At 52.0% G+C, this 21,345-nt stretch overlaps 14 protein-coding genes across 14 annotated transcripts; 9 read left to right on the top strand and 5 right to left on the bottom strand. All coding sequences in view use genetic code 12, as the record gives it.

Moving 5' to 3' along the window:
- Nucleotides 1-283: 283 nt before the first annotated feature.
- Nucleotides 284-1,276, top strand: STE2 (alpha-factor pheromone receptor; the record flags this gene model as incomplete). The annotated part of the gene is made up of 1 exon (XM_034155656.1): nt 284-1,276. The coding sequence occupies one exon, from the start codon at nt 284-286 to the stop codon at nt 1,274-1,276; it is 993 nt and encodes a 330-aa protein (XP_034012237.1).
- Nucleotides 1,277-2,123: 847 nt separating this feature from the next.
- Nucleotides 2,124-2,858, top strand: RGS2 (GTPase-activating protein; the record flags this gene model as incomplete). Its single annotated transcript, XM_034155655.1, has 1 exon — nt 2,124-2,858. One exon carries the CDS (start codon nt 2,124-2,126, stop codon nt 2,856-2,858), a length of 735 nt encoding a protein of 244 aa, XP_034012236.1.
- A 978-nt stretch (nt 2,859-3,836) lies between these two features.
- On the bottom strand, nt 3,837-5,126 carry MDM10 (Mdm10p; the record flags this gene model as incomplete). Its single annotated transcript, XM_034155654.1, has 1 exon — nt 3,837-5,126. The coding sequence occupies one exon, from the start codon at nt 5,124-5,126 to the stop codon at nt 3,837-3,839; it is 1,290 nt and encodes a 429-aa protein (XP_034012235.1).
- A 97-nt stretch (nt 5,127-5,223) lies between these two features.
- Nucleotides 5,224-6,486, bottom strand: MLH3 (mismatch repair protein; the record flags this gene model as incomplete). Its single annotated transcript, XM_034155653.1, has 1 exon — nt 5,224-6,486. One exon carries the CDS (start codon nt 6,484-6,486, stop codon nt 5,224-5,226), a length of 1,263 nt encoding a protein of 420 aa, XP_034012234.1.
- A 101-nt stretch (nt 6,487-6,587) lies between these two features.
- DIURU_002945 (uncharacterized protein) lies at nt 6,588-8,456 on the top strand (the record flags this gene model as incomplete). The annotated part of the gene is made up of 1 exon (XM_034155652.1): nt 6,588-8,456. One exon carries the CDS (start codon nt 6,588-6,590, stop codon nt 8,454-8,456), a length of 1,869 nt encoding a protein of 622 aa, XP_034012233.1.
- A 997-nt stretch (nt 8,457-9,453) lies between these two features.
- On the top strand, nt 9,454-10,227 carry SDH2 (succinate dehydrogenase iron-sulfur protein subunit; the record flags this gene model as incomplete). Its single annotated transcript, XM_034155651.1, has 1 exon — nt 9,454-10,227. One exon carries the CDS (start codon nt 9,454-9,456, stop codon nt 10,225-10,227), a length of 774 nt encoding a protein of 257 aa, XP_034012232.1.
- Nucleotides 10,228-10,936: 709 nt separating this feature from the next.
- FDH1 (formate dehydrogenase (NAD+)) lies at nt 10,937-12,067 on the top strand (the record flags this gene model as incomplete). Its single annotated transcript, XM_034155650.1, has 1 exon — nt 10,937-12,067. The coding sequence occupies one exon, from the start codon at nt 10,937-10,939 to the stop codon at nt 12,065-12,067; it is 1,131 nt and encodes a 376-aa protein (XP_034012231.1).
- Nucleotides 12,068-12,181: 114 nt separating this feature from the next.
- Nucleotides 12,182-13,162, top strand: DIURU_002942 (uncharacterized protein; the record flags this gene model as incomplete). Its single annotated transcript, XM_034155649.1, has 1 exon — nt 12,182-13,162. One exon carries the CDS (start codon nt 12,182-12,184, stop codon nt 13,160-13,162), a length of 981 nt encoding a protein of 326 aa, XP_034012230.1.
- A 12-nt stretch (nt 13,163-13,174) lies between these two features.
- DIURU_002941 (mitochondrial 54S ribosomal protein mL53) lies at nt 13,175-13,462 on the bottom strand (the record flags this gene model as incomplete). Its single annotated transcript, XM_034155648.1, has 1 exon — nt 13,175-13,462. One exon carries the CDS (start codon nt 13,460-13,462, stop codon nt 13,175-13,177), a length of 288 nt encoding a protein of 95 aa, XP_034012229.1.
- A 409-nt stretch (nt 13,463-13,871) lies between these two features.
- On the top strand, nt 13,872-15,326 carry DIURU_002940 (MCT family MFS transporter; the record flags this gene model as incomplete). The annotated part of the gene is made up of 1 exon (XM_034155647.1): nt 13,872-15,326. The coding sequence occupies one exon, from the start codon at nt 13,872-13,874 to the stop codon at nt 15,324-15,326; it is 1,455 nt and encodes a 484-aa protein (XP_034012228.1).
- A 481-nt stretch (nt 15,327-15,807) lies between these two features.
- Nucleotides 15,808-16,587, bottom strand: POL30 (proliferating cell nuclear antigen; the record flags this gene model as incomplete). The annotated part of the gene is made up of 1 exon (XM_034155645.1): nt 15,808-16,587. One exon carries the CDS (start codon nt 16,585-16,587, stop codon nt 15,808-15,810), a length of 780 nt encoding a protein of 259 aa, XP_034012227.1.
- Nucleotides 16,588-16,840: 253 nt separating this feature from the next.
- On the bottom strand, nt 16,841-17,410 carry DIURU_002938 (peptide alpha-N-acetyltransferase; the record flags this gene model as incomplete). Its single annotated transcript, XM_034155644.1, has 1 exon — nt 16,841-17,410. The coding sequence occupies one exon, from the start codon at nt 17,408-17,410 to the stop codon at nt 16,841-16,843; it is 570 nt and encodes a 189-aa protein (XP_034012226.1).
- Nucleotides 17,411-18,127: 717 nt separating this feature from the next.
- DIURU_002937 (oxysterol-binding protein) lies at nt 18,128-19,384 on the top strand (the record flags this gene model as incomplete). Its single annotated transcript, XM_034155643.1, has 1 exon — nt 18,128-19,384. One exon carries the CDS (start codon nt 18,128-18,130, stop codon nt 19,382-19,384), a length of 1,257 nt encoding a protein of 418 aa, XP_034012225.1.
- A 1,217-nt stretch (nt 19,385-20,601) lies between these two features.
- On the top strand, nt 20,602-21,012 carry DIURU_002936 (60S ribosomal eL33 domain-containing protein; the record flags this gene model as incomplete). Its single annotated transcript, XM_034155642.1, has 1 exon — nt 20,602-21,012. The coding sequence occupies one exon, from the start codon at nt 20,602-20,604 to the stop codon at nt 21,010-21,012; it is 411 nt and encodes a 136-aa protein (XP_034012224.1).
- Between the last annotated feature and the right edge of the window lie 333 nt (nt 21,013-21,345).

Genomic DNA, 21,345 nt, shown 5'->3' with positions numbered 1-21,345 from the left:
CAACACACGCACCTAGTTTAAACCTGGCCCGTATAGTCTGCCTGGTTAACGTCGCCAAACTCTAAATCGTGAGATCGGCTGATATCGGCGTCCATGGCTGAGACAGCCTAGACCAAGCCTTTACGGACTCATCGCATGCGAGACCACGCAGCGTCAGTGGTGCTAGCGGTTGATTGTCGTCGCTGCTTTGGGTAATCGACAAAACCCACCGATGAAGTTGATAATCTTCCCTTCCAATGGAAGAGCCACCTGCAACCTATTAAAGCGTTAGGGAAAGTGGGTGATGTCGATGTCAACACTGGAGCCTCAATTATACGTGCCTCTGTACGACGCCTATATCCCCGTGTCCGTGTTTGACAAGTGGGCTCTCGGGCTGATTCGCCGGGCGGTGACGGCGCTGGTGCTGGTGGGGCTGTGCACGGTGTTGCTCTTTGTGTTGCTTCTCTTACGACGTAAGGACCACTTCATCCACTGGGCCCACATCGTAATTATCCTCACGCAAATCATCCGGCTGGCGCTTGATTTGTCGGTGGTGGTTGGGCCGTTGCTGACGATTGCCTTCGGGGTGATGGGGGTGGTTGACTTTGACGTGATGAAGGCGTACCTGGTACTGGCGGCGGCGCTGTGTCTCACGATGTTGCTCATGCTACTCATTGAATTGTGCTTAGTGTACCAGGCGTGGACTATATTTAGACCCTACGCCCGCCAGTGGTGGTGTTGGGTGGTGGTGGCGATTACGAGTGCATTAGGCTTGGTGACGTTTGCCTTTGAGCTCACCGCCATCGTCATGGGGATCAACGCTCAGGTGAGACAACACTTTGCTGAGATCTATGACCCGATGCATAAGCTCAGTTCGCAAGTACCTGGGTGGGTCACGGGGCTTCCTTACATTTTGTTCACGGTGCTGATTTGTTGGGGGCTGTTCCTTCTTGTTTGCAAGCTTGCCTATGCCCTTAGGTTGCGTCAGAAGCTTGGGTTATCTAAGTTTGACCACCTCCATGTGCTCATGATCATGGGGACGCAGACGATGATAGTCCCCGCCATCACCATGATAGTGAACCATGCATTATTTAAGACCGTCGATAAGGTGCTTTTGCAAGTGCTGATCCTCCTTGTGGTGTTATCTTTACCGTTGGCGCTGATGTGGGCTCAAATGCAGAACGAACACCGGGTGCTGCTGGCAGCGATGCTCTACGTCCACGACGACGACCAGCTGACCCTCGAGCCGGTGACGGTGCTGGACTTGGCCTACGTGTGTGAGACCAAGAAGATTTAGAATTTTGAAGAACAATGAACGCTTAGTAGAGATGTCAACTTTAGCCCCGGGTTTTGATCGAGGATTTTCCCCCATACGTAGGATGTGGAGATTACTCGGCGGGGGGTCGCCTCATGTAAGCGCGCGCGGTGAGACATTAAGAATCCATGTAAGATACGAGTCACAGGCCGGGCAGGTGCAGTACGACGAGTCCCTATGATGTCAGGCGATCACCCAGTGTCGGTTTTTTTTTTTTTTCTTTTGAAATGTCAAACGTTTAAGGAACGATCCCGGGTCCGTAACCGAGCGAATTACTCAAACGAGAAGGAGGGGATCTTCACACCGCCATAGAGAAAGCACAGTAATGCCACACCTAGTCGGTTGTCGAGAAACACCTCCAGTTGCCAACCAACATGGCGACGGCGTTTGCGCGGGAGCTATCGTCTCGGCCGAGTCATGTTTGTTCGCCGTTGCATGGCAGAATAGGGTGTAGGTATCTGACGACGGCCATGCACGGTCGTCACTGCAAACTAGTGAGGGTGGCTCGCTCCCTCCCTCACCGTCAACCCCACTTTTCCTGTCTATAAGCGCGGTGCAACAATATTTTTTGGCCATGCACACGACCCACCGTCAACGGTTTTTTTCCTGAGGTTAAAAAATTCACCAGTGAGCCTTTATAACGGTAGCCTGCCCCAACCTAGTCACTTTCCTGCCCCCCCGTTTTGCCGCTGGTCCCCTGACCCTACGCCGTCATCGCATCCCCCCTTCCCCGGTACGTTTCAAACGAACCTACGTTACCACCCTTTCCCGCCCACCATATCCCCCTAAGCCCGTCACCCTCCCTCGCGACACCGTAGGGAGAGAGCGAATGACGCTTTCCTTCAAACGCAACCCTGCCCCCTCCGGATTCCCTCTCGACCCGCTGCGACAGCAGTTTGGCGGCCAGAAGAAGAAGAGCGGCCTGGGAACCGTCCACGTTATCCCCACCCTCGATGAGCTCCTTGAGGACGACCTGCTGAGCGGGTTCTACTCCAAGTCCGAGTTCACCCAGTACTTGCAGCTGATCCACTGCGTGGAGAACTTGACGTTTGTCATCGCCATCAACCTGTATATCGCCAACCCCCTGCTCTCGAAGTGGAAAGTGTTATACCAAGAGTTTTTCACCGAGTTCCTGGACAGCGAGATCAACTTGCCCCTGCACTGCAAGAACATGGTGCTGGCGATGCTGACGCCCCGCGTCGAGGTGTTGCTCCAGCTTAAACGCGTGATCTACGACGATATCCTCTTGGACTTGTATAACGAGTTCATCAAAGAGCAGAAGCTTAAGCTTCAGCGACAAAACCCCAACGCGCTGTTTAAGCGGCGCGAGGGTCTCACCACAGCGCTGGCGCTGATGGTGCTGCTGCGCCTGCCCCCGACATTGTCGTCGGACTGTCCCCTCGACTGCGATACCGACCACGAATGCTTTAGCCCCAAGCTGGCGCCGCTGCTGCGGGGACTGCTGATCGGGCTGATCGTCGACTCGTTCAAGATGGACCTCAAGAAGTTCCGCCGGCGCCGCTTGTCGAGCGACAAGGACTTGCCCGAGGTCGTCGAATCCTAATACTCCCTACATCATACCCCCATGACTGGTTATAGAATTATAGACTAATGAGACACGACTAGACTAATCTTATTGTGTGTAGCCCCTGCAGAGCGTTTTGCTACCGTTATCTCCAGCAGGGGTCGGTCACACCTTGGTGCACCTTAAGCAACGGGCGTCCTGATCAGGACGGTTGCCAGCCCCATAGCGTACGATGTCGTCAACGAGCGAGCGCGGGGAATCCGCAGCAGGCTCTCAACCGCCAGACCCCGAAGATGATGACCCCAGGTTTGCCTCGAAAATACCCCTCTACCTGCCTCCGCTCGTATCACATGCATTTATTATGCTGGGGGGTGTGGTGCATGGGACACGTACAAAGAAAAAAACAACCGTCGCCACTTCGCGCAAAACGTGCCCAGTTAGCGCGTTGAAACGACCTGATGACGATAGACGTTGGGGCTGAGCCTCTCATCATGCAAGGTCCCGGTATCGCCGATGTCGGCGTGTGGTTTCCGGGGAATGCGCCCCCGCGCTGATCGTCCTCGTGGCCCCTCGCACTCGACCACAGCAAGTTTATCGGTGGGCGCACACCCCCTTGTTTTCAGGGAGCCCGCTCGGAGTTTGCCATCGCCGGCTGCCCCGTGGTTGCGAAAAGCAACCAAACAATAGCGCCGGCTCCGTGTTAGCGGCGCCGTTGTATCAGTTGTATCGGTTCGCTAATGTCGTCACCACACCCGCTGGCACCTCCACGGCGATATCGCTGGCGGGCTACCACCGCTAAAGCCTCGTTCCAGGTTACTATAGGACTAACGGACATAGCGCGGCGTGATGTCCGTTCTCCCCGCAGCTGCCCCAACTCTGTAAGCCCCCCCATAGGCAATGTTCCCGAATGATACGATCCCTAATGCTCATGCATGTATCATAACACAGGAGGGCATCGGTGTCGGTCGCCAGGTATAACCTAGTGGGGCTCGATGATTGTCTCAGCCCCAAATTTCATCAGGCAGCGTAGGAGAAGGTAACGCCAAACCGCGACAATTGCGGACGCCCGTCGCCAAAATGCATCTTGAAGCCAGTGCTCATTAAGAATTCGCCGACATGCCCCTCCCACAACATCTTGACCAGCCGGTCTCCAAGACTGGTGCTGCACTTGAGCACCAGCTTGAAATTCAGCTCGTTCACTAGCGTTTGGAACGCTGCCGTCATGTCGTCCGCCTGGCGCCGCGGCTGGTTCAACAATTCGGGGTTGATGTAGTATGAGTCTTCCTGACCCTGAATCGGGTTGAGAATCACCAGGTTTTGCGTCACTTGCCCGGGGAAGAGCATGGGCAAATTGATTTGCTTGCGGGGAAGTTGGGGCCCCGGTGGAGTAGCCGTAGGGTGGAAATTGTATAGCTCACAGCCTAACGAAAGGTTCAGAGCATAGGAAAAGGCATTGAAATCGTACTTTGAGCAGAAGGTCAGGGCCACCGAAGTCTTCACCGTGTATGTCAGCTGAATGTGGCCCAATATGGGGTTAACCGCAACTGTCATCGTCAATGGCTTCCCCGTCAGTGTCAGCCGGGTCAGGTAGCGGAGGGCAGTAGAGAGCCCTGGAGACATCGTCTTGGCAGCGTACCAAAGCTCAGTGCCGACGCTGATCACCAGGTTGTCAAATTTGGGGATGACTCGACCACCACTGGCTGCGGCAGAGTCGCCGAAATTGTAGAGAAACCTTAACCCGCAAAGGGCTTCATTGGTCAGACAAATGAACTCGCGTGAAAACCGAGGCTTATTCGTTTGTAAATAGACGATCATCGTCCCGTTATCGTCGACGTACGGGTTCGAAATACACTTGACGAGCATTTGGGTCAGCTTGGTGATTCTCTTGATCAACATTGCTTCTAATGCCAGTCCGGGGAAGTACATCCGTCCGTAGACTAACATCGGTAGTTTTTTCGCCGTCAGCGGGTCGATGTCCCCGGTACTTTCATCTTTCACCGGCTCGATGATCTTGAACCCCGCGATAGCCTCCTGAAGACTGGCGTCTTTGGTACCACTGGTAGAGTATAAGGGGATCGACGAGTAGAAGTAGGCAATCAGCCCGTTGATCGCCCGGTAGTTGCTGAGGGTAAACAGCAGCGCCAGGTACGGCGTCAGTTGCAGCAGGACGTCGACCTTGGCGCCGTTGGGCACGGGGAACTCGAGCAACGCGGTCAGCGTCGCCGTGAGATGGCTGAATATGTTGTCTTCATTCCACTGGGTAGCTTTGTAGAAACATCGCTGGAGATATTCCATATAGGTATACATCAGCTCAGTATTTGGGTAACGCGCACCGCGCGTCCTCTGGTGTCATCACAAGGCGACAAAACTTACAAAGAAATACAAGGGAATGATTTACATTATATTAGCGTTCTGGTGTCTTTTCTAGGTAGTCCTTGTCAATGGGAGATCGGTTTCTCATTAACGATGTGTCTAGAGTCACCATGGTGGGCCGGCCATGGGCACAATGGAAAGGATCACGACACTGTTTTAGTTCTGATAACAATTGCGTCATATCTTTCTGAGAAAGCTTATCGCCAAACTTGATTGCACTTTTACACGCTACTGAGTAAGCGGTTTGAAGCACCACCTCGGGGTAGCTTTGGTAATGGAATCTATCGTGTAGGATCCAGGGTTTATCGTGCAGTAGTAGAGCCTGTAGATGATCACTAAGCGCCTTCTTAAGTTGCTCATCGGTTATCCCTTCAAGTAATTCGGGGATCGCCACCACTTTAGTATTGCCATCATCAGCTGACTCTATGGTAAAGCCAAACTGGGCAAGATTAGATGCTAAACGGTGCAGAAACGGGACCGCTACCACTTTATCCATATCAACAGACGTCAGATCAACAACTGCCAATAAATGTTCAAGTCTCGCGCGTTCATCGGCGGCGTGTTGATCAAACATGATTACCTCCCCATTAGTTTCGAGGCGAGCCAATATGAAGCGCTCCTTCACTTGTTTGATCACTTTGATTGATTGTAGGTCCTGACTTGTGATCTTCTTGGCTGGGGCTAGTGCCGGAGATTGGCTTCTCTTTCGCGGGCTCTGACGAGCCATGGGGCGTCGAGCTGGACTCATAAGCCCAAACATCTGGTCGAGAAGGATTCCCCAGTCGTCAGTGCCTTCAATGAAAAGCACAAAGTTGTACTTGTATTTGGTTGGTGGTAGTTTTGGTGAGTCATTAAGATATAGGTACCGTTTCGGCTTATCCCATAGCCACCCTCGCACTGTAGTTGCCTTGTAGGAAGCTTCGACGGGTGTCATATCAAAATCTCCATATACCAGTCGAAATAGAGACAATTCAGTGGTACTATCAACGTCAAAATATACGGTATCACCCGATACGATCTGGTACCGCCGTCCCAACGGTGTCACCTCTATAAGCAAATCTCTTAGTTCTTTAAGGTGTTGTTGTTGATCCTTTTGTTGTTCCCGAGCCTTTCTTATCGGGTAGTCATCAAAACTGAGCCTCTCATCGTCGTGGCTGACAACGATCTCGTCGAAGTCGATAGCAATCTCGCCCCGGTCTCCACTGGAAAGCACCGCCTGCGCTGCTAACTCGGCCAACGTCGACGCGGTATTGCCCAAGCGGCGGACGGTATCCCCATCGAGCGTCTTAATCATCCCCCCATTAGTATAGAAAATATAGAATTGCTATGATGTTGATCTCTTGGGTACTCAACCTGAAAAGTGCGCCGGGCATCGCCGCGTACTTAACACCATATATGGCCAAGAAGGATAAGAAGCTGAAGGAGGCGAAAAAGGCCCGTACTGCTGAAAAGGCTAAAAAGAACGAGGCTAAGGCGGCTAAGAAGGCCAAGAAGTTTGACGACGAAGACGCGGATGACCAGGATATCGATGCCATTCTCGAACAATTTAAGAAGGAACAGGAAGAGTTTGAAAGAGTGACGGTGGAGGTCGTCGACCCGCCGCTGAAACGGTTGCTGGCAGCCATGGTAGCCAGTCCGTGCAACCGGCGGGAGATCTTGTTGTTTGGCGGGGAACAGGTGGAGCTGGGACTGGGGCTCTTAAGGTTCTACAACGACTTATACTCTTACAATACCGATACCGACGTGTGGCGTAAAATCTCGTCGAAGAACCTGCCGATGCCCCGTTCGTCCCACGCCATGTGTGCTCATCCGCTGGGGATCGTGGTGTTGTTTGGGGGTGAGTTTCTGTCGCCGAAACAGAACACCTTTTACCACTATGGGGACACGTATATCTTGGACGTGGAACTGCGGCTGTGGTCTAAAGTCGAACAGAAGAACGGGCCGTTACTGCGTTCGGGCCACCGGATGGCGTGCTGGAAGAACTATATCATGATGTACGGGGGTTTCCGCGACTTGGGCGCCGGTGGTACCACCTATCTCGACGATTTCTGGGTGTTTGACGTCCAGGAATACAAGTGGACGAAGATCGAGTTCCCGCCGACACTTCTGGTCCCCGAGGCTCGCTCGGGCCACTCGTTATTGCCTTGTACTGAAGGGGCGATTATCTATGGTGGCTACACTAAAGTGAAGACGAAGAAGAAGGGGTTGCAAAAGGGGAAGGTGCTTGGCGACTGCTGGCTCGTGAAGATGAACCTGGACCCTAAGAAGATCCGTGTGGAGAAACGGCGGAAACAAGGGCCCCAGCCACTGCCGCGTGTCGGGTGTCAGCTCCAATTCCACAAGAATAGAGGGATCATGTTTGGTGGGGTCTACGATTTTGAAGAGCTGGAGGAGAGCTTGGAGCTGGAGTTCTACAACCAGGTGTACCTGTACCAAGTGGAGCTGAACCGGTGGTTTAACTTGACGCTTAAACCGCGTCGTCGTAAAGCTGAGAAGCGGGAGAAAGATACCAAAGCTCGTGACGAAGACTTGGAAAACATTTTGAATGAGATCTTGAAGAAAGCAAACTTAAACGATGATGACGAAGATCGTCAAGCGGTAGCGGCTGCCGTGGAAGAGGAAGAAGAGGAGGAGACGAGAGAGTTCACCTATATCAACCAGATGCCCCACCCGAGATTCAACGCCACCACCTGTGTCGTGGAAGACTCATTATACATTTTCGGAGGGATGTTTGAACGTGGGGAACGTGAGTTCACCTTGGACTCTATGTATGCCATCGACTTAGGGAAGATGGATGGGGTTAAGGTTATCTGGGAGAACCTTAAGGAACTTGAAGACGCTGAGGAAGCTGAACAAGACGACGAGGAGGACTATGACGATGACTTCGATGATGATGATGACGAAGAAGAGCCCGAAGATGAGAAGCTTGAGGCGGAAGAGGAAGATGAAGAAGAAGAGGAAGAAGAGGAACAGGAAGAAGAAGAGTTCCCCGATGCCCGCACTTGGTTGCCTCACCCGAAACCGTTCGAGACGTTACGGGCTTTCTATATTCGTACTGGGGCTCAGTTCTTGGAGTGGTCGATTTCCAGTAACCGTGATGCTCGAGGCAAGTACTTGAAGAAGGCGGCGTTCGATCTTTGCGAGGACAGATTCTGGGAACGGCGGGAAGCGTGTGCGGCGGAGGAAGACAAGTTGGAGGAGTTGGGTATTGGTGAAGTGGTGGAGACGGTCGACGATAAGAAACGGTCGAAACAGCGCCGGTGAGAAGTATAGACACTAATAGACATTAATTTGGATTGGTTTGTTGAGAAAGTGGCTTGTAGCCTAGGGTGTGGTAGGATAAGTTACACTCTGTAGATTGAGTGATATTGAGTAACAGTTCCCTGAAACCATCGACCTAGAGTTGAAATATCGGAGTCTTGATTGTCTCTTAGGCTGGTCCACAGGTGACTTATACAGACTACAGTAAGCCGAGGGCTCTTGTAAAAGGTGCTTTTTTCGATAACCCCTAGTCTCGAAGAAGCAGCTAAGGGTAATTGAGAGGGCCCGAGACTCATCTGTCATAGAGTAGAAAAGACAGTTTCTATTATATTATCAAAATGGATAGGTGACTTTTAGCAAAAGTCATGGTCAATTTCACCTGGATTCGAACTTTTGCACAAATTTAAGATATTGGTTCACAGTTTTGTAATTAATCTTTCAAAACGGACAATCTGGTTACATCGGATTTGGTGGGTGCGACGAAAGGGCATCAAATTAAATATAATTAAATTGAATACCACCACTACGAATCTCTCCTTAACCATTTATATCATTCGTTAGTTACTACCCTCACATATTTCCCTCTACGTCACTTTCCCGGTGGGCGATGGCGTTCAGCCACTTGTTAGCAAACCCCAGGAATGCCTGCCAATCAATTGCGGCCAATTGTTAATTACCCCAGGCTAGCCACTGAGCGCGCAGCGGGTGCTGCGAAATGTCGCAAACATCAAAGTCAGCCAATGACAGACGTCGCAATAAGCAGGAACCCGACCCCTTGATGACCGCCAACCACACCCCAAATCCGCTCGGACATGGGGCGAATGGGTTTACTACTAAGCTAACAACAATAACCGTAACCTCCTACCCCTAAAACTCGCCTCCATCGCCGTCCGCCGACGCCATTTACACCCCGGGGGTTACAGGAACATCCTGCACATACGCATAACGGTGACTTTTTATATCCATTCGGCGAGAGTTTTTTCAGTCCCAACCACCCACCATGCTTAGAACCGTGTTTGGTAAGCAAACCTTCAGAGGTCTCGCCACTGCTGCCCAGAAGCAGCCCAACATCAAGAAGTTCCAAATCTACCGCTGGAACCCGGATACCCCTGAGGTCGAGGCCGCCCTCAAGACCTACGAAATCGACCTTAACGAATGCGGGCCCATGGTGTTGGACGCGTTGCTCAAGATTAAGAACGAACAGGACGCCACTCTCACTTTCAGAAGATCGTGCAGAGAAGGTATCTGTGGCTCGTGCGCCATGAACATCGGCGGTAGAAACACCTTGGCCTGTCTTTGCAAGATCGACAAGAACGACAAGTCCGACCTCAAGATCTACCCCTTGCCCCACATGTACGTGGTGAGAGACCTTGTTCCCGACTTGACCCACTTCTACCAACAATACAAGTCGATCCAGCCGTGGTTGCAAAGAAAGGACCACCCTGCCGATGGCCGGGAAAACTTGCAGCTGATCGCTGACAGAGCCAAGTTGGACGGGTTGTACGAATGTATTTTGTGTGCGTGCTGCTCGACCTCGTGTCCCTCGTACTGGTGGAACCAGGCCCAATACTTGGGGCCCGCCGTGTTGATGCAAGCCTACAGATGGATCATCGACTCGAGAGACCAGGCCACCAAGATGAGAAAGGAAATGTTGCAGAACTCGATGTCGTTGTACCGTTGCCACACCATCATGAACTGTACCAACACTTGCCCCAAGGGTCTTAACCCGGGTCGGGCGATTGCCGAAATCAAGAAGTCGATGGCTTTTGACTAAGCGCCACAGGGGGAGAAGCATTGGAGTTTACCGGAATTAAGCTCTTACTAACGTATATATTTATTAAATGAGAAAGAAAGTACCACCTGGTAGTGTTCGAGACCCTCCCCCCTTTCGCTGTCTCCGTTTGCCATGATGATCCATGCAGGACGTAGACACCTACGCTGCTATCACTGTTATTGAGAGACAGCCCCATTAGTCATTATCAAAGCGATGCATGGCAAAGCAAAGCTTCAATGCTGTGAAAATAATCGAACGTATCAGAGCAATTGACGTGGCGGGGGCCACAAAGGGTTCGGCTGGCTCAGAGTAGGCAATTGGCGGCGTTTTTTCTCTCTCACTGGTAGTGGGGAAGGGAGGGGAGTGGCGATTTACCTAATGGCCCGGGCAACGCTCCCAACAACAAATACCCCAGCTTCCCCGCGTGTGGGAGGTTTATCAACCATTAGCTGAGTACCCTCAAGTGGCTAGCAATTGACTAAATTGAGGGTCGTATAATTGTGTCAATTGGGATCAGCAGCAACTCACTATCCCAAAAGGCCACAAATCCACCGGGGGACATGTCTAGACCGCCCAGCACCACCACGGTCATGCTTGCCCATCAAGTAGCTGTACGTTAGCCATAGCCCCCTAAAAACCTTATGTTTGCAGCACTACAAATAGGGAGCCAACACTCCCTGGCGAAGACATTATTCGAAATCAATTGAGGATGGCTAAAGGTAAAGTGTTATTGGTTCTCTACGCCGGCGGCGAAGCTGCTAGGGAAGAGCCCCGGTTGTTGGGTGCCAGTGAAAACGAATTGGGCATCCGCAAGCTTGTGGAGGACGCTGGCTACGAGTTGGTGACCACCACCGATAAGGACCCCGAGCCGACGTCGACGGTGGACAAGGAGTTGACCGACACCGAGATCATCATCACCACCCCGTTCTACCCGGCCTACGTGACGGCGTCGAGAATTGCTAGGGCGCCCAAGCTTAAGGCGTGTATCACCGCTGGTGTCGGGTCGGACCACGTCGACTTGGACGCCGCCAACAAGCGGAAGATCGCCGTGCTTGAAGTCACCGGCTCTAACGTGCAATCGGTGGCCGAGCACGCGATGATGACGATCTTGGTGTTTATCAGAAACTTCCTTCCCTCCCACCAGATGGCCCTCGACGGCGGGTGGGACATCGCACGGTGTGCCCAGCACGAATACGACTTGGAGGGCAAGGTGGTGGCCACGGTGGGCGCGGGGAGAATCGGGTACCGCATCTTGGAGAGATTGGTGCCGTTCAACCCGAAGAAGTTGTTGTACTACGACTACCAGCCTCTCCCCCAACAGGCGGTCGACAAGTTGAACCAGGCGTCGAAGTTGTACAATGACGTCGACAAAATCGTCGAAAGAGTGGAAAGTTTGGAAGACATGGTCGCCCAAGCAGATATCGTCACCATCAACTGTCCCTTGCACGCCGGCACTAAGGGATTGTTCGACAAGAAGTTGATCTCTAAGATGAAGAAGACGGCCTACTTGGTCAACACTGCCCGCGGGGCCATCTGTGTGGCTGAGGACGTGGCGGAAGCGGTCAACAACGGCACCATTGCTGGTTACGGTGGTGACGTTTGGAACGTGCAACCGGCTCCCAAGGACCACCCGTGGCGTAAGATGCACAACTCGTGGAACGGGGGCAATGCCATGACGCCCCACATCTCGGGGACGTCGTTGGACGCTCAGAAGAGATATGCCGATGGCGTCAAGCAGATCTTGACGGCTTACTTCACCGGCAAGTTCGACTATCGTCCCCAGGACGTCATTGTCATCGACGGTCACTACGCCACCAAGGCCTACGGCCAGAAGAAGTAAAATCTTTAGATTTATACGTCTATCATATGTGCAGCTCCACTAACTTTTTGTTGTAGATACCGTAGATCGGTGCTCTATATCATAGTGCGCATCTTATCGCCGCCCTGAGATTATATGGAGCAGCTCACCGAGCTGTTTGGTCAGCTCAAGGTGGAAAAGAAGAAAAAGACCAATGCCTCGAACCAACCACAACTGCCAGAAGAGATAGGCTATTTCACTAAACTCCTGGATGGCACCATCGTTAAAGACTCGCGCGATGGCCTTCGCGAGCTAAGTCTCAAGGGAGTGGTGCACAAGGACCTAACTGAGGGACTCCGAAATTTCGTTCCCCAAACCAAAGACGAAATATATAGTCTTGATGACGTGCTTTCCGTCGTGGACAAGCCCGATCTGCTATCGGTGCTTTCCCAGCGGCGGTCGCTTGCTCGCATTATGAAGCTCCCCTTTGAACCCCATACTTCATTTCACGTCGTGTACTACAAGCACTACATCTTCATCGTGTGCAATGACGTGCTGGGAGTGGACATTGACCGTCGCCTTCAATATTCCGGTTTCAAATTCGAAGAGCTAGCCACTACTGCTAGGTCGGCGAGCGATCCTCAGGCGCGGTTCTACTCGGTGCTTCGCCAACGACTACCGGGAGCTACTGTGTACTATACGGCTGAAGTGGATGCCATCGACATCCACGACGACTACGTCGAGCTAAAGACCCACGCAAAGGTGCTGTCGCATCTTAGTTTGCAGCGTAAGCTACTCAGCACTTGGTGCCAAGTATACTTGGGGGCCACCGATAAGATCGTCATGGGCTACCGGTCCAAGACATTCAGAGTGGCTAATGTCCAGCGGATGAGTGAGCGTGACATCTACCAGTCATTTCAGAAGATGCCCTTGATGGACAAGCTGGGGGCTAAGATCACCCCGCAGACCCTCACCAAATTCTATGCTGAAGCTATGGCCTACATCGTCAAAGCTCATAAGGGAGGAGCCAAACCAAAACAGTTTGAGTTCAAATACCACCCAAGCGAACCCCGGGCAAAACAGTTTTCCTTAGAACCTATGGCATTAACCGTAAATATCTCTATGTACAAAGCGTGAGGGTTACCCCGTTTAACTCTCGTTGACGGCGTCCTGGATCAACAACTTTCTCGAGTGTGAGTTGAGCAAGTCAGTAAGATCGTTGTATGTGGTTGTCAGCGGGTCTGCCTTCATGACGTGCTTGTCCTTGAAGGTGACCTCGATGAGAGGCGCTTCTTTCAGCTGAGCGTTCAACACCCGGAGGTCGACTTTGGCCGAAGAAGGCACCCGGGAAAGGAACGACCGCGCCGACGCCGCCAGGGTACCGAAGGGATCGAATCTCACCGTGGCCTTGGTGATGTACTTGGTGATCAAGCTCATGGCGTCTTTGGTATCAAGGTGAAATTTTCCACTGCGAGCGCTACCATATCGCTTACCGTCTTGTGATCATACTACGGAAACCTTTAACATAGAATTCGGTAAAAGCCGTAGTATAACTATATCTTTTTTTTTTCTTTTCTTTTGACTGTTCCAATTTTTTTTGTCCTTCTTGAATAAGGTTACCAGTTTAGCGAAGCTCGGCTGTTATCGTCTTGATTACAGATCTCGGTCATACAGATCCGTATCTGGGGTTATGAATACACCAGCTCCCCCACATATATATTCTGATAGTTCTCCTGAACACCATAATCAAAACTCGGATCAGCAAAGGCCACTGGAGGTTGCCAAAGAAGCAAGATCTTCATTTTCGCGTCTAGCTAAAGCACTCCACATTTTGAGAACGCCGCTAATGTCAAGCGTCGAGCTTGTGACACTTGAGGAAGGAATCACCACCAGAGGATTACAGTCACGTTCCGACAACCAAAAGCCGCTCGCCGAACGGTGCTACGATCGGCGGGTTAATGACTCCCCTGATAACGCATCGAGAATCACTAGCGATACGCTAGACACTTCGGAGGAAGACGGCGACGATGCCCACGACGAATACCCTGAAGGTGGTTGGCAGGCATACCTAGTTGTGCTTGGGGCCTTCTTAGGCTGCTTGGTGAACCTAGGGGTGATCAACTCGATTGGTGCCGTACAAATGTGGGTACTGCAGCATCAGCTTGTCAAATACCTGGCGCTGACGATCTCGTGGGTGTTCTCCATTTACTTGGCGTTGTCGTACCTGTTGGCGGTTGTGTCGGGTCCGCTTTTCGACAGATACGGCCCTAGATGGGTCATGTGGACGTCGACGGCGTTGATTTTTTTGGGGATGATGCTGGTGGCCAATAGTGAGGAGATCTGGCAGTTCATCTTGGCGTTTATTGCTTTAGGGTTGGGTAACGGCCTTGGAATGAGCCCCAGTATTGGTATCATCACCCACTGGTTTATGAAGAAGCGGGGCCTAGTGCTTGGTATCGCTACCAGTGGCGGTTCCGTGGGTGGGTTGGCGTTCCCGTTGATGTTACGTTACGCTTACGCCAAGTACGGCTTCGTGTGGGCTATCCGGATCTTTGCCTTCACAACAGGCGGGTGTATGGTGATTGCTTCTTTGTTGTGCAAAGAGCGTTTCCGCTCAGCCAAGAAAGTCCATGATCCCAATCCGACACCATCGACGACGAAAGCCAACATGTTTCTGCTTGCTTCCATGAAACAGCTGATTGCTAACTTAAATTTGGACAGAAACTATTGCGTGCTCGTGGTCGCTGCCTTCTTCGGGGAGATCTCTCTTATCTTGATTGTCACATACTACGCAACATACAGTGTGGCCAAAGGTGTTTCTGAGTCCACAGCATTGCTCTTGTTGACAGTGTGGAACGCTGCCGGTATCCCCGGTAGATGGATCCCCGGGTGGTTGTCCGATTACATGGGTCGTTTTAATATGAACTTCTTGATGGTAGCGTTGTATGCCATTTTCATTTGGGTTTTATGGTTCCCCTTTGGCGGCCACTTGGGAGCTTTATACGCCTTTGCCGTGATGGGTGGGTTCTTTTCTGGATCCATCCTTTCATTGTTGCCTGCTTGTGTTTCGCAAATCACGCCGGTGAGAGATATTGGAAAGAAGTATGGCTTGATGAATGGTGTATTGTCGATTGCTAATTTGTTCGGTGTACCCATTGCATCTGCAATCATCCACAAAGGTACACTGCTGGACTATGACCACTTCGTGATCTTTGTGGCGTGCTTGGCCACTTGTGCTGCCATCTTTTGGGGCGTTGATCGTTGTCTTGTAGGGGGTATCAAGCCCACCACGAAAGTATAGACCCGTAAGTATATATGAGCGATATAATTAATGAATTGAAATGATTTTTATGCAATAAGTCACGAGTGTCGTGATCCTGTACATCAAACTAGACTTGGAAAGTCATCAAACCGCAAAAACCAAGTATAGCAACCATCTAACTACTAGTTAAATTGGGTTTTCAAGCGATATGTAAGTTTCATCACAATTAGACGACTTTGGCGAAAGCGAAAACTACCCTCTTCGGAATGAAACTCACAAAACCACATTTTCCACATTTTCGCATCGCGCCTTTATGGCCAAGTGGTAAGGCACCTCACTAGTAATGAGGAGATCGTCAGTTCGAATCTGGCTGAAGGCATTCTTTTTGTGGTTTTTTTTTGCTTGTCCCAACGTTAATCATTCAATTGGACATGAATGGGAACTACTCTAGACATAATTCGTTTCATAATATTCCATTAAAATTACCTAATATACACAATGTCATAACCGGATGCGCTGTTTAATCTTCTTCATCGAACTTAGGAGCCAAGTAGAATCTCAAGTAGCCACCGACATCCAACTTATATTCGAACAACGCCGGGGTTTTGTCGGCCAACTTGATCAGGATGGTCGAGGTCAACGAGGTGGCCTTGACGATATCGTTCAAGTATTTGAGACCGAAGGTCAAGTCGACGGGCGATTCCAAGTGGATGGCGACGGAGTCGTCGGGCGAGTCCATGTCAGTGTAGGGCTTGATGACGACGGAGGCGGTGCCCGACTCACCTTCGGCGTTGAACTTGACCGAGTCCTTAGTGACGACGATGTTCATCGATTCGGACAAGTTTTTGAGGTCTCTGACGATCTTGGCGAATTCGGCCGACAGCATGGTGATGACGGAGTCGTAGTCCATGTCGTCGATCTTCAAGAACTCCAGCTCGATATTCATCAATTTGAGGGAGAACTCGGAGATGCGTTCCTTCTTCTTGTCCTCGAAGATGGTCAACATCGAGTCGGGGGAGTCTTCGGCGAGAAGGGTGAGGTAGTCTTCGTTGTTGGCGGTCTTGATGATCTTGGAGAACAGTTCCAAGTCGACGCCTAAGGTGACGTCACGGTCACAGCGATATTCAGAGAATGCCGACTCGCCGACGAGCAACGACACCAACAACACTCTCGAGTCGTCCACCGCCTGGACGGTGATGCCGTGCTGGGTGCAATTGAAGTTGCAGAGCTTGACCGAGTCCTTGATCGACTCGACGATCTTCTTCAACAAGCTGGCTTGGTCGAACTTCCCTTCTAACATGTGTGGTTTGGTGGAAAAGGTGAGGTGGTGGAAAAACGGCAAACTTATAGCGGACGCGTGTAGGACGCGTCGGCGAAGCCTCGCCTGTGTGCAGGCGAGCATCGTCAAACGGCGAATGGCTGGCTGCGACCACTGGCCAGTTACCACGCTACCAATACGTCTAAACTACTAATATGTCTACGCTGATAGATCAAGAACCTAGTTTCGTTTGTGGATTATGCAATTTTGAAAGGTTTTCGTCGTAGTCATTTGGCTATTCTGGGTAGCCGGCGGGGGTTTCGATGGGGGGCAAGAACGCGATCCGGGTGTGGGCTTTATCGGTGAGTGGTAGAATTAAGCGGAAGGCGTCATGGGTGTTGAGGTAGTAGCGGTATAGGCGCTTAGTGCGGAGGAAGCCAAGCGACTCGTAGAGCCTAAGCGCGCCGGCGTTGATCACTTCCGTCTCCAACATGATCTCGTCGACGTTGTCCCATTCGACCATATTTTTCACCGTCATCTTGACGAGGTTGGAGGCGATGCCGCGCCCTCGATACTTGGGGTTGATGACGAGCATGCCGATGTAGCCGCGGAGGCGCACCTGGCGGTGGGGCTGGACCTTGGAGATGATGACGCCGATGATCTCGCCCGAGTCGGGGAGCTTGACGGTGTAGCAGTAGTGGGGCCACAGGTTGAGGAAGAACCAGTAGACGTAGATCGAGTACGGCTCCAGCAAGTGGTCGGCGATGAGGTTGGAGATCACCGAGAACTCGTCCTTGGACGAGCTGTCGAAGCGGTGGTACTCGAGCCCGTCGATGGTGGCGAGCTTGCCTGGGGGCGCCGGCATGGGGGTGATGGTACGGGGTGCGGGGGTCGGGGTTGACTGGGCGCGCCAACTTCGCACTCGCACTGGTTGCGAAAAAAAACCTTGTTGACTAGCGGTTGGTAGCGGCGGTAATCGCAGCGGCGGCGCCGCAAATTTGTGGTGAGGGTCGCGGTGAGCAGGGGGGAGGTGGCACCACCCACAACGAGGGTAGTGGTCACGAGGTAAAAGTAACGCGGGGGGAGGACGGCTATCACGGGTGAGGATCTGGGCGAGGCGTAGGCCTTCCCAGGGTTCTTGATCAGTAGTTTAAATATTTGTCGGCTAGTGGGGGCTTAGTCGCCACAATTGTCAGTGGAGCTGGCTTGGGCCTGGGGCGCATCGGTGGGAGGTGGCCTGTCACCTCTCCGTCGCCTACGGTGTTTAGCAGGCCGGTTACCTCATAGTGTGCGCGACCTGTCCGATCCGTGCGACCAGTGCTGAAAACCCCTCAGGGCCACGGAGAACGTTGCCACCGGGCCCAGGGTGACCACCCTACCTCAAAATATAGTATCTCTCACCACCGTCAGTATCACCAAATTCCCATACTGTAGAGTTTCCCTTAAAATCCGCGCGGTTTAGCCCCGGTTTCCCTCCCCGGTAAATCTCCGGCGCTGGCAGGCTCGCTCGCGAGCCGACCCTGTCGATATCGCACTCGAAAGCAAACGCCCCGAGACAGCGCCGCCGTTAACCCCAAGCATCATGAGTGCGCAGTCTCTGTCGTGGACCCTGTTTGTGAAGCTGATTGCCCTGTACAATGGGGACCTCTCGCTGCTTACCGCCCCGCCGTTCATCTTGCTGCCGGTGTCGCAGGTCGAGTACTCCCAGTACTGGGCGGAACACCCGCAGTTGTTGGTGGCGCCGACGAAGTTGACCACCGACGACGGGGCGCCCCGAGCGGAAGTTGACGCCATGGCGCTCAAACGGATGATCGCCGTCACCAAGTGGTTCATCTCGACGTTGCGCTCGCAGTACTGCCTGAGAAACGAGCTGATGGGGTCGGAAAAGAAGCCCCTCAACCCGTTTTTGGGCGAGGTGTTCGTCGGCCACTGGCAGGACGACGTCGGCGAAACGACGTTGCTTTCGGAGCAGGTGAGCCACCACCCGCCGATGACGGCGTACGCCATCAACAACGACGCCACCGACACCCATTTGCAGGGGTACAACCAGATCAAGGCGACGTTCTCGGCCACCAGCATCAACGTCAAGCAGTTTGGCCACGCGCTCTTGCGCTACGGCTCCCTCAACGAGGACTACCTCATCACGTTGCCCCCCTTGCACATCGAAGGGCTCTTGGTGGCGCTGCCGTTCGTCGAGCTTGAAGGCAAGCTGTACATCCAGTGCCTGAACGGGATGATTGCCGTGATTGAGTACTCCGGCCGTGGTTACGTCACTGGCAAAAAGAACACGTTCAAGGCGCGGATCTACCCCGACGTATTAAGCTCCAATAAAAAGGAAAAGGCGTTGGTCACCATCGGTGGCCAGTGGCTGGGCAAGCTGTACATTGCCAAGGGCCACTCGCTGCCCCTGCTGAAGGACGAGTTGTTCTACGACGCCAACGAGATCTCCCCCGAAAAATTGGCGGTGAAGCCGATTGAGAAACAGCACCCGTTAGAGCTGCGCAAAGCGTGGCAAAAAGTTGCCGAAGCCGTCAAAAAGGGCGACTTTGACTTGATCCACGAGGAGAAGCTGAAGATCGAAAACGAGCAGAGAGAGCTCCGCAAAGAGGAAGCGGCGCTGGGCAAACCCTGGCAACAGCGGTGGTTCAGCTTGGTCGACTACGACGCCGCCGACGCCCCCGAGGACCGGTTCTTGACGTTGTGCAACTTCGCCAACTTGCTGGCTAAGAACTGTCCCCTGGGGCTGCTCAAGGGGCTGAAACACGACTCCGGCGAAGCCAAGCACTGGCGGTTCGTGCCCCTGAAGTGGAAGGAGGAGAAGGAAATCACCCTTGTTTGACGTGTTTAGACAATAGATGACCATTACAGAAGATATCTCTCTATTTCTCTCGTTAAGGATGTACTTGCAAGCTAATGAGAGTAGTCCTAGAAGGATTCTAATAGGATATATATTTCGCATATCTGTTGGTTTCCTCCTGAAAAACCGTAGTGGAGTAGTATCATCGATCGACTCATAAGGTTCTGTTCTGAAAGAATTGACTATCAAGTAGTATATCAAAGAAAATCAATGGGGCGAATGGAGTTGAAACCCACGTTGGCCACTTTGTAGAATATCCTCCAAGCGGTAAATTAGTCAAGTTGTTGGTTTACACCCTATTTATGGTCCTGTCTGATAATTTTACGAATTTTCTCTCGATTCGTGGTTGAGCCATTAGGCACAAAATGAAGAGTAGATTTCGGAATGGTAGTCACCGTTGATGACACGTGGCAAACATCACAACTTAACTGATCACTGGTAATATTGGTAAATAGAGTTTATGACTGACGAGAGTACCTGTAGCATATACTGGAAGGGACCTCTATTGGCTTCAGCTGATATATAGTGGTAGCCATGGAACCTGGTGGAAACACGTGGTATAACCTATAGCAGATACACTGCTGGAGCAGAGACTAACTGGAAGTGGAGACGGCGATATTAAACACTACACACATCGCCATGAAAGCCCATATACTAATTTTTCACTTCGTCGACGATTGGTTGTAGTGAATGGTGAGGTGAGCGATGGCAAGGCAATCACCCTCAAACCACTAAAATTGAAATGAGTAGCATTGAAAGTCACAATATATATCCAATGATAATAGTGATTGCCTCAAACTGGGGTCATCTTCAGTAGTTGACCACGTTCTGGTGGGTCATTCTCTCTCACGTGATTAGGGTTACCACCCCTAGACGCACGCTCCTGCACCTCTCCACGACCGGCTCAGCGCCGGCGCCGCGAGCAAAAAAGATTTTTGCGGCGAGCAGTTCAGACCAAACCAGAGTTTTAAACAGCAATGGCCGAATCCCACAGATGTACGTTCCACGTCCTAATGAGCGGCTTACCCCAATGTCCGTGAACGGTGTTGGCTAGTGTGTTGTTGTGTTCGAGTAGGGGGCGTCGTTTTGACCCTCCGAGAGCCCGAATATCGACATTCCCTGACAACCACCAAATGGTGTCTTTCCAGGTGTAAAACACGCCAAGTGTGATTTGTGTGCCTTCTTCGAGGGATCAAATTATGACACTTGAGTTTTTCACTTGGAGACACCCAATACACGCGTCGTTGAGGTCAAGCGCTCTTTTTTCACATCGCGTTGTCGACAGCAGAATACTAACAAATATAGTGTACGTTAAGGGTAAGCACCTTTCCTACCAACGTTCGAAGAACGTCACCAACCCTAACGTCTCTTTGATCCAAATCGAGGGTGTCGCCAACCCCACCGACGCCAAGTTCTACTTGGGTAAGAGAATCGCCTACGTCTACAGAGCCTCGAAGGAAAAGAGAGGCTCGAAGATCAGAGTCATCTGGGGTAAGGTCACCAGAACCCACGGTAACAACGGTGTCGTCAGAGCCAACTTCGTCAAGAACTTGCCTCCCAAGACTTTCGGTGCCTCGGTGAGAGTTATGTTGTACCCTTCCAACATCTAAATAGTGTATTTTAATGCAAGGTAATGGATAGAAAAAAAAACGTGAACTAAGTGTAGCCCCACGGGGATCTCAGATCAACAGTGATCGGCACCTTTGACATTGTTATTGTCGGTAGTACTGTCGGAAGACTTCCGACACTGACGGCGCCGGCACGCGCTCGTATATGGCGAGTAGTCCTCGTAAACGGACCACCAAGGAAAAACCGCTCACATGTCTCACCTCGACGGCAACGACCCGATAGCCACCATCGCCATTTGCTGCCGCGATCCCCGGGGTTAATCCCATTGCCGTCGCTGGCCACAAAGCCGGAGGCGCGCCCGGCAGCCATTATGC

Source organism: Diutina rugosa (assembly GCF_008704595.1).
Source record: "Diutina rugosa strain CBS 613 chromosome Unknown scaffold18_size221135, whole genome shotgun sequence".
Classification (NCBI taxonomy): domain Eukaryota; kingdom Fungi; phylum Ascomycota; class Pichiomycetes; order Serinales; family Debaryomycetaceae; genus Diutina; species Diutina rugosa.
The sequence above is the reverse complement of the archived record's forward strand: the minus strand, read 5'-3'. Positions and strand labels throughout refer to the sequence as shown.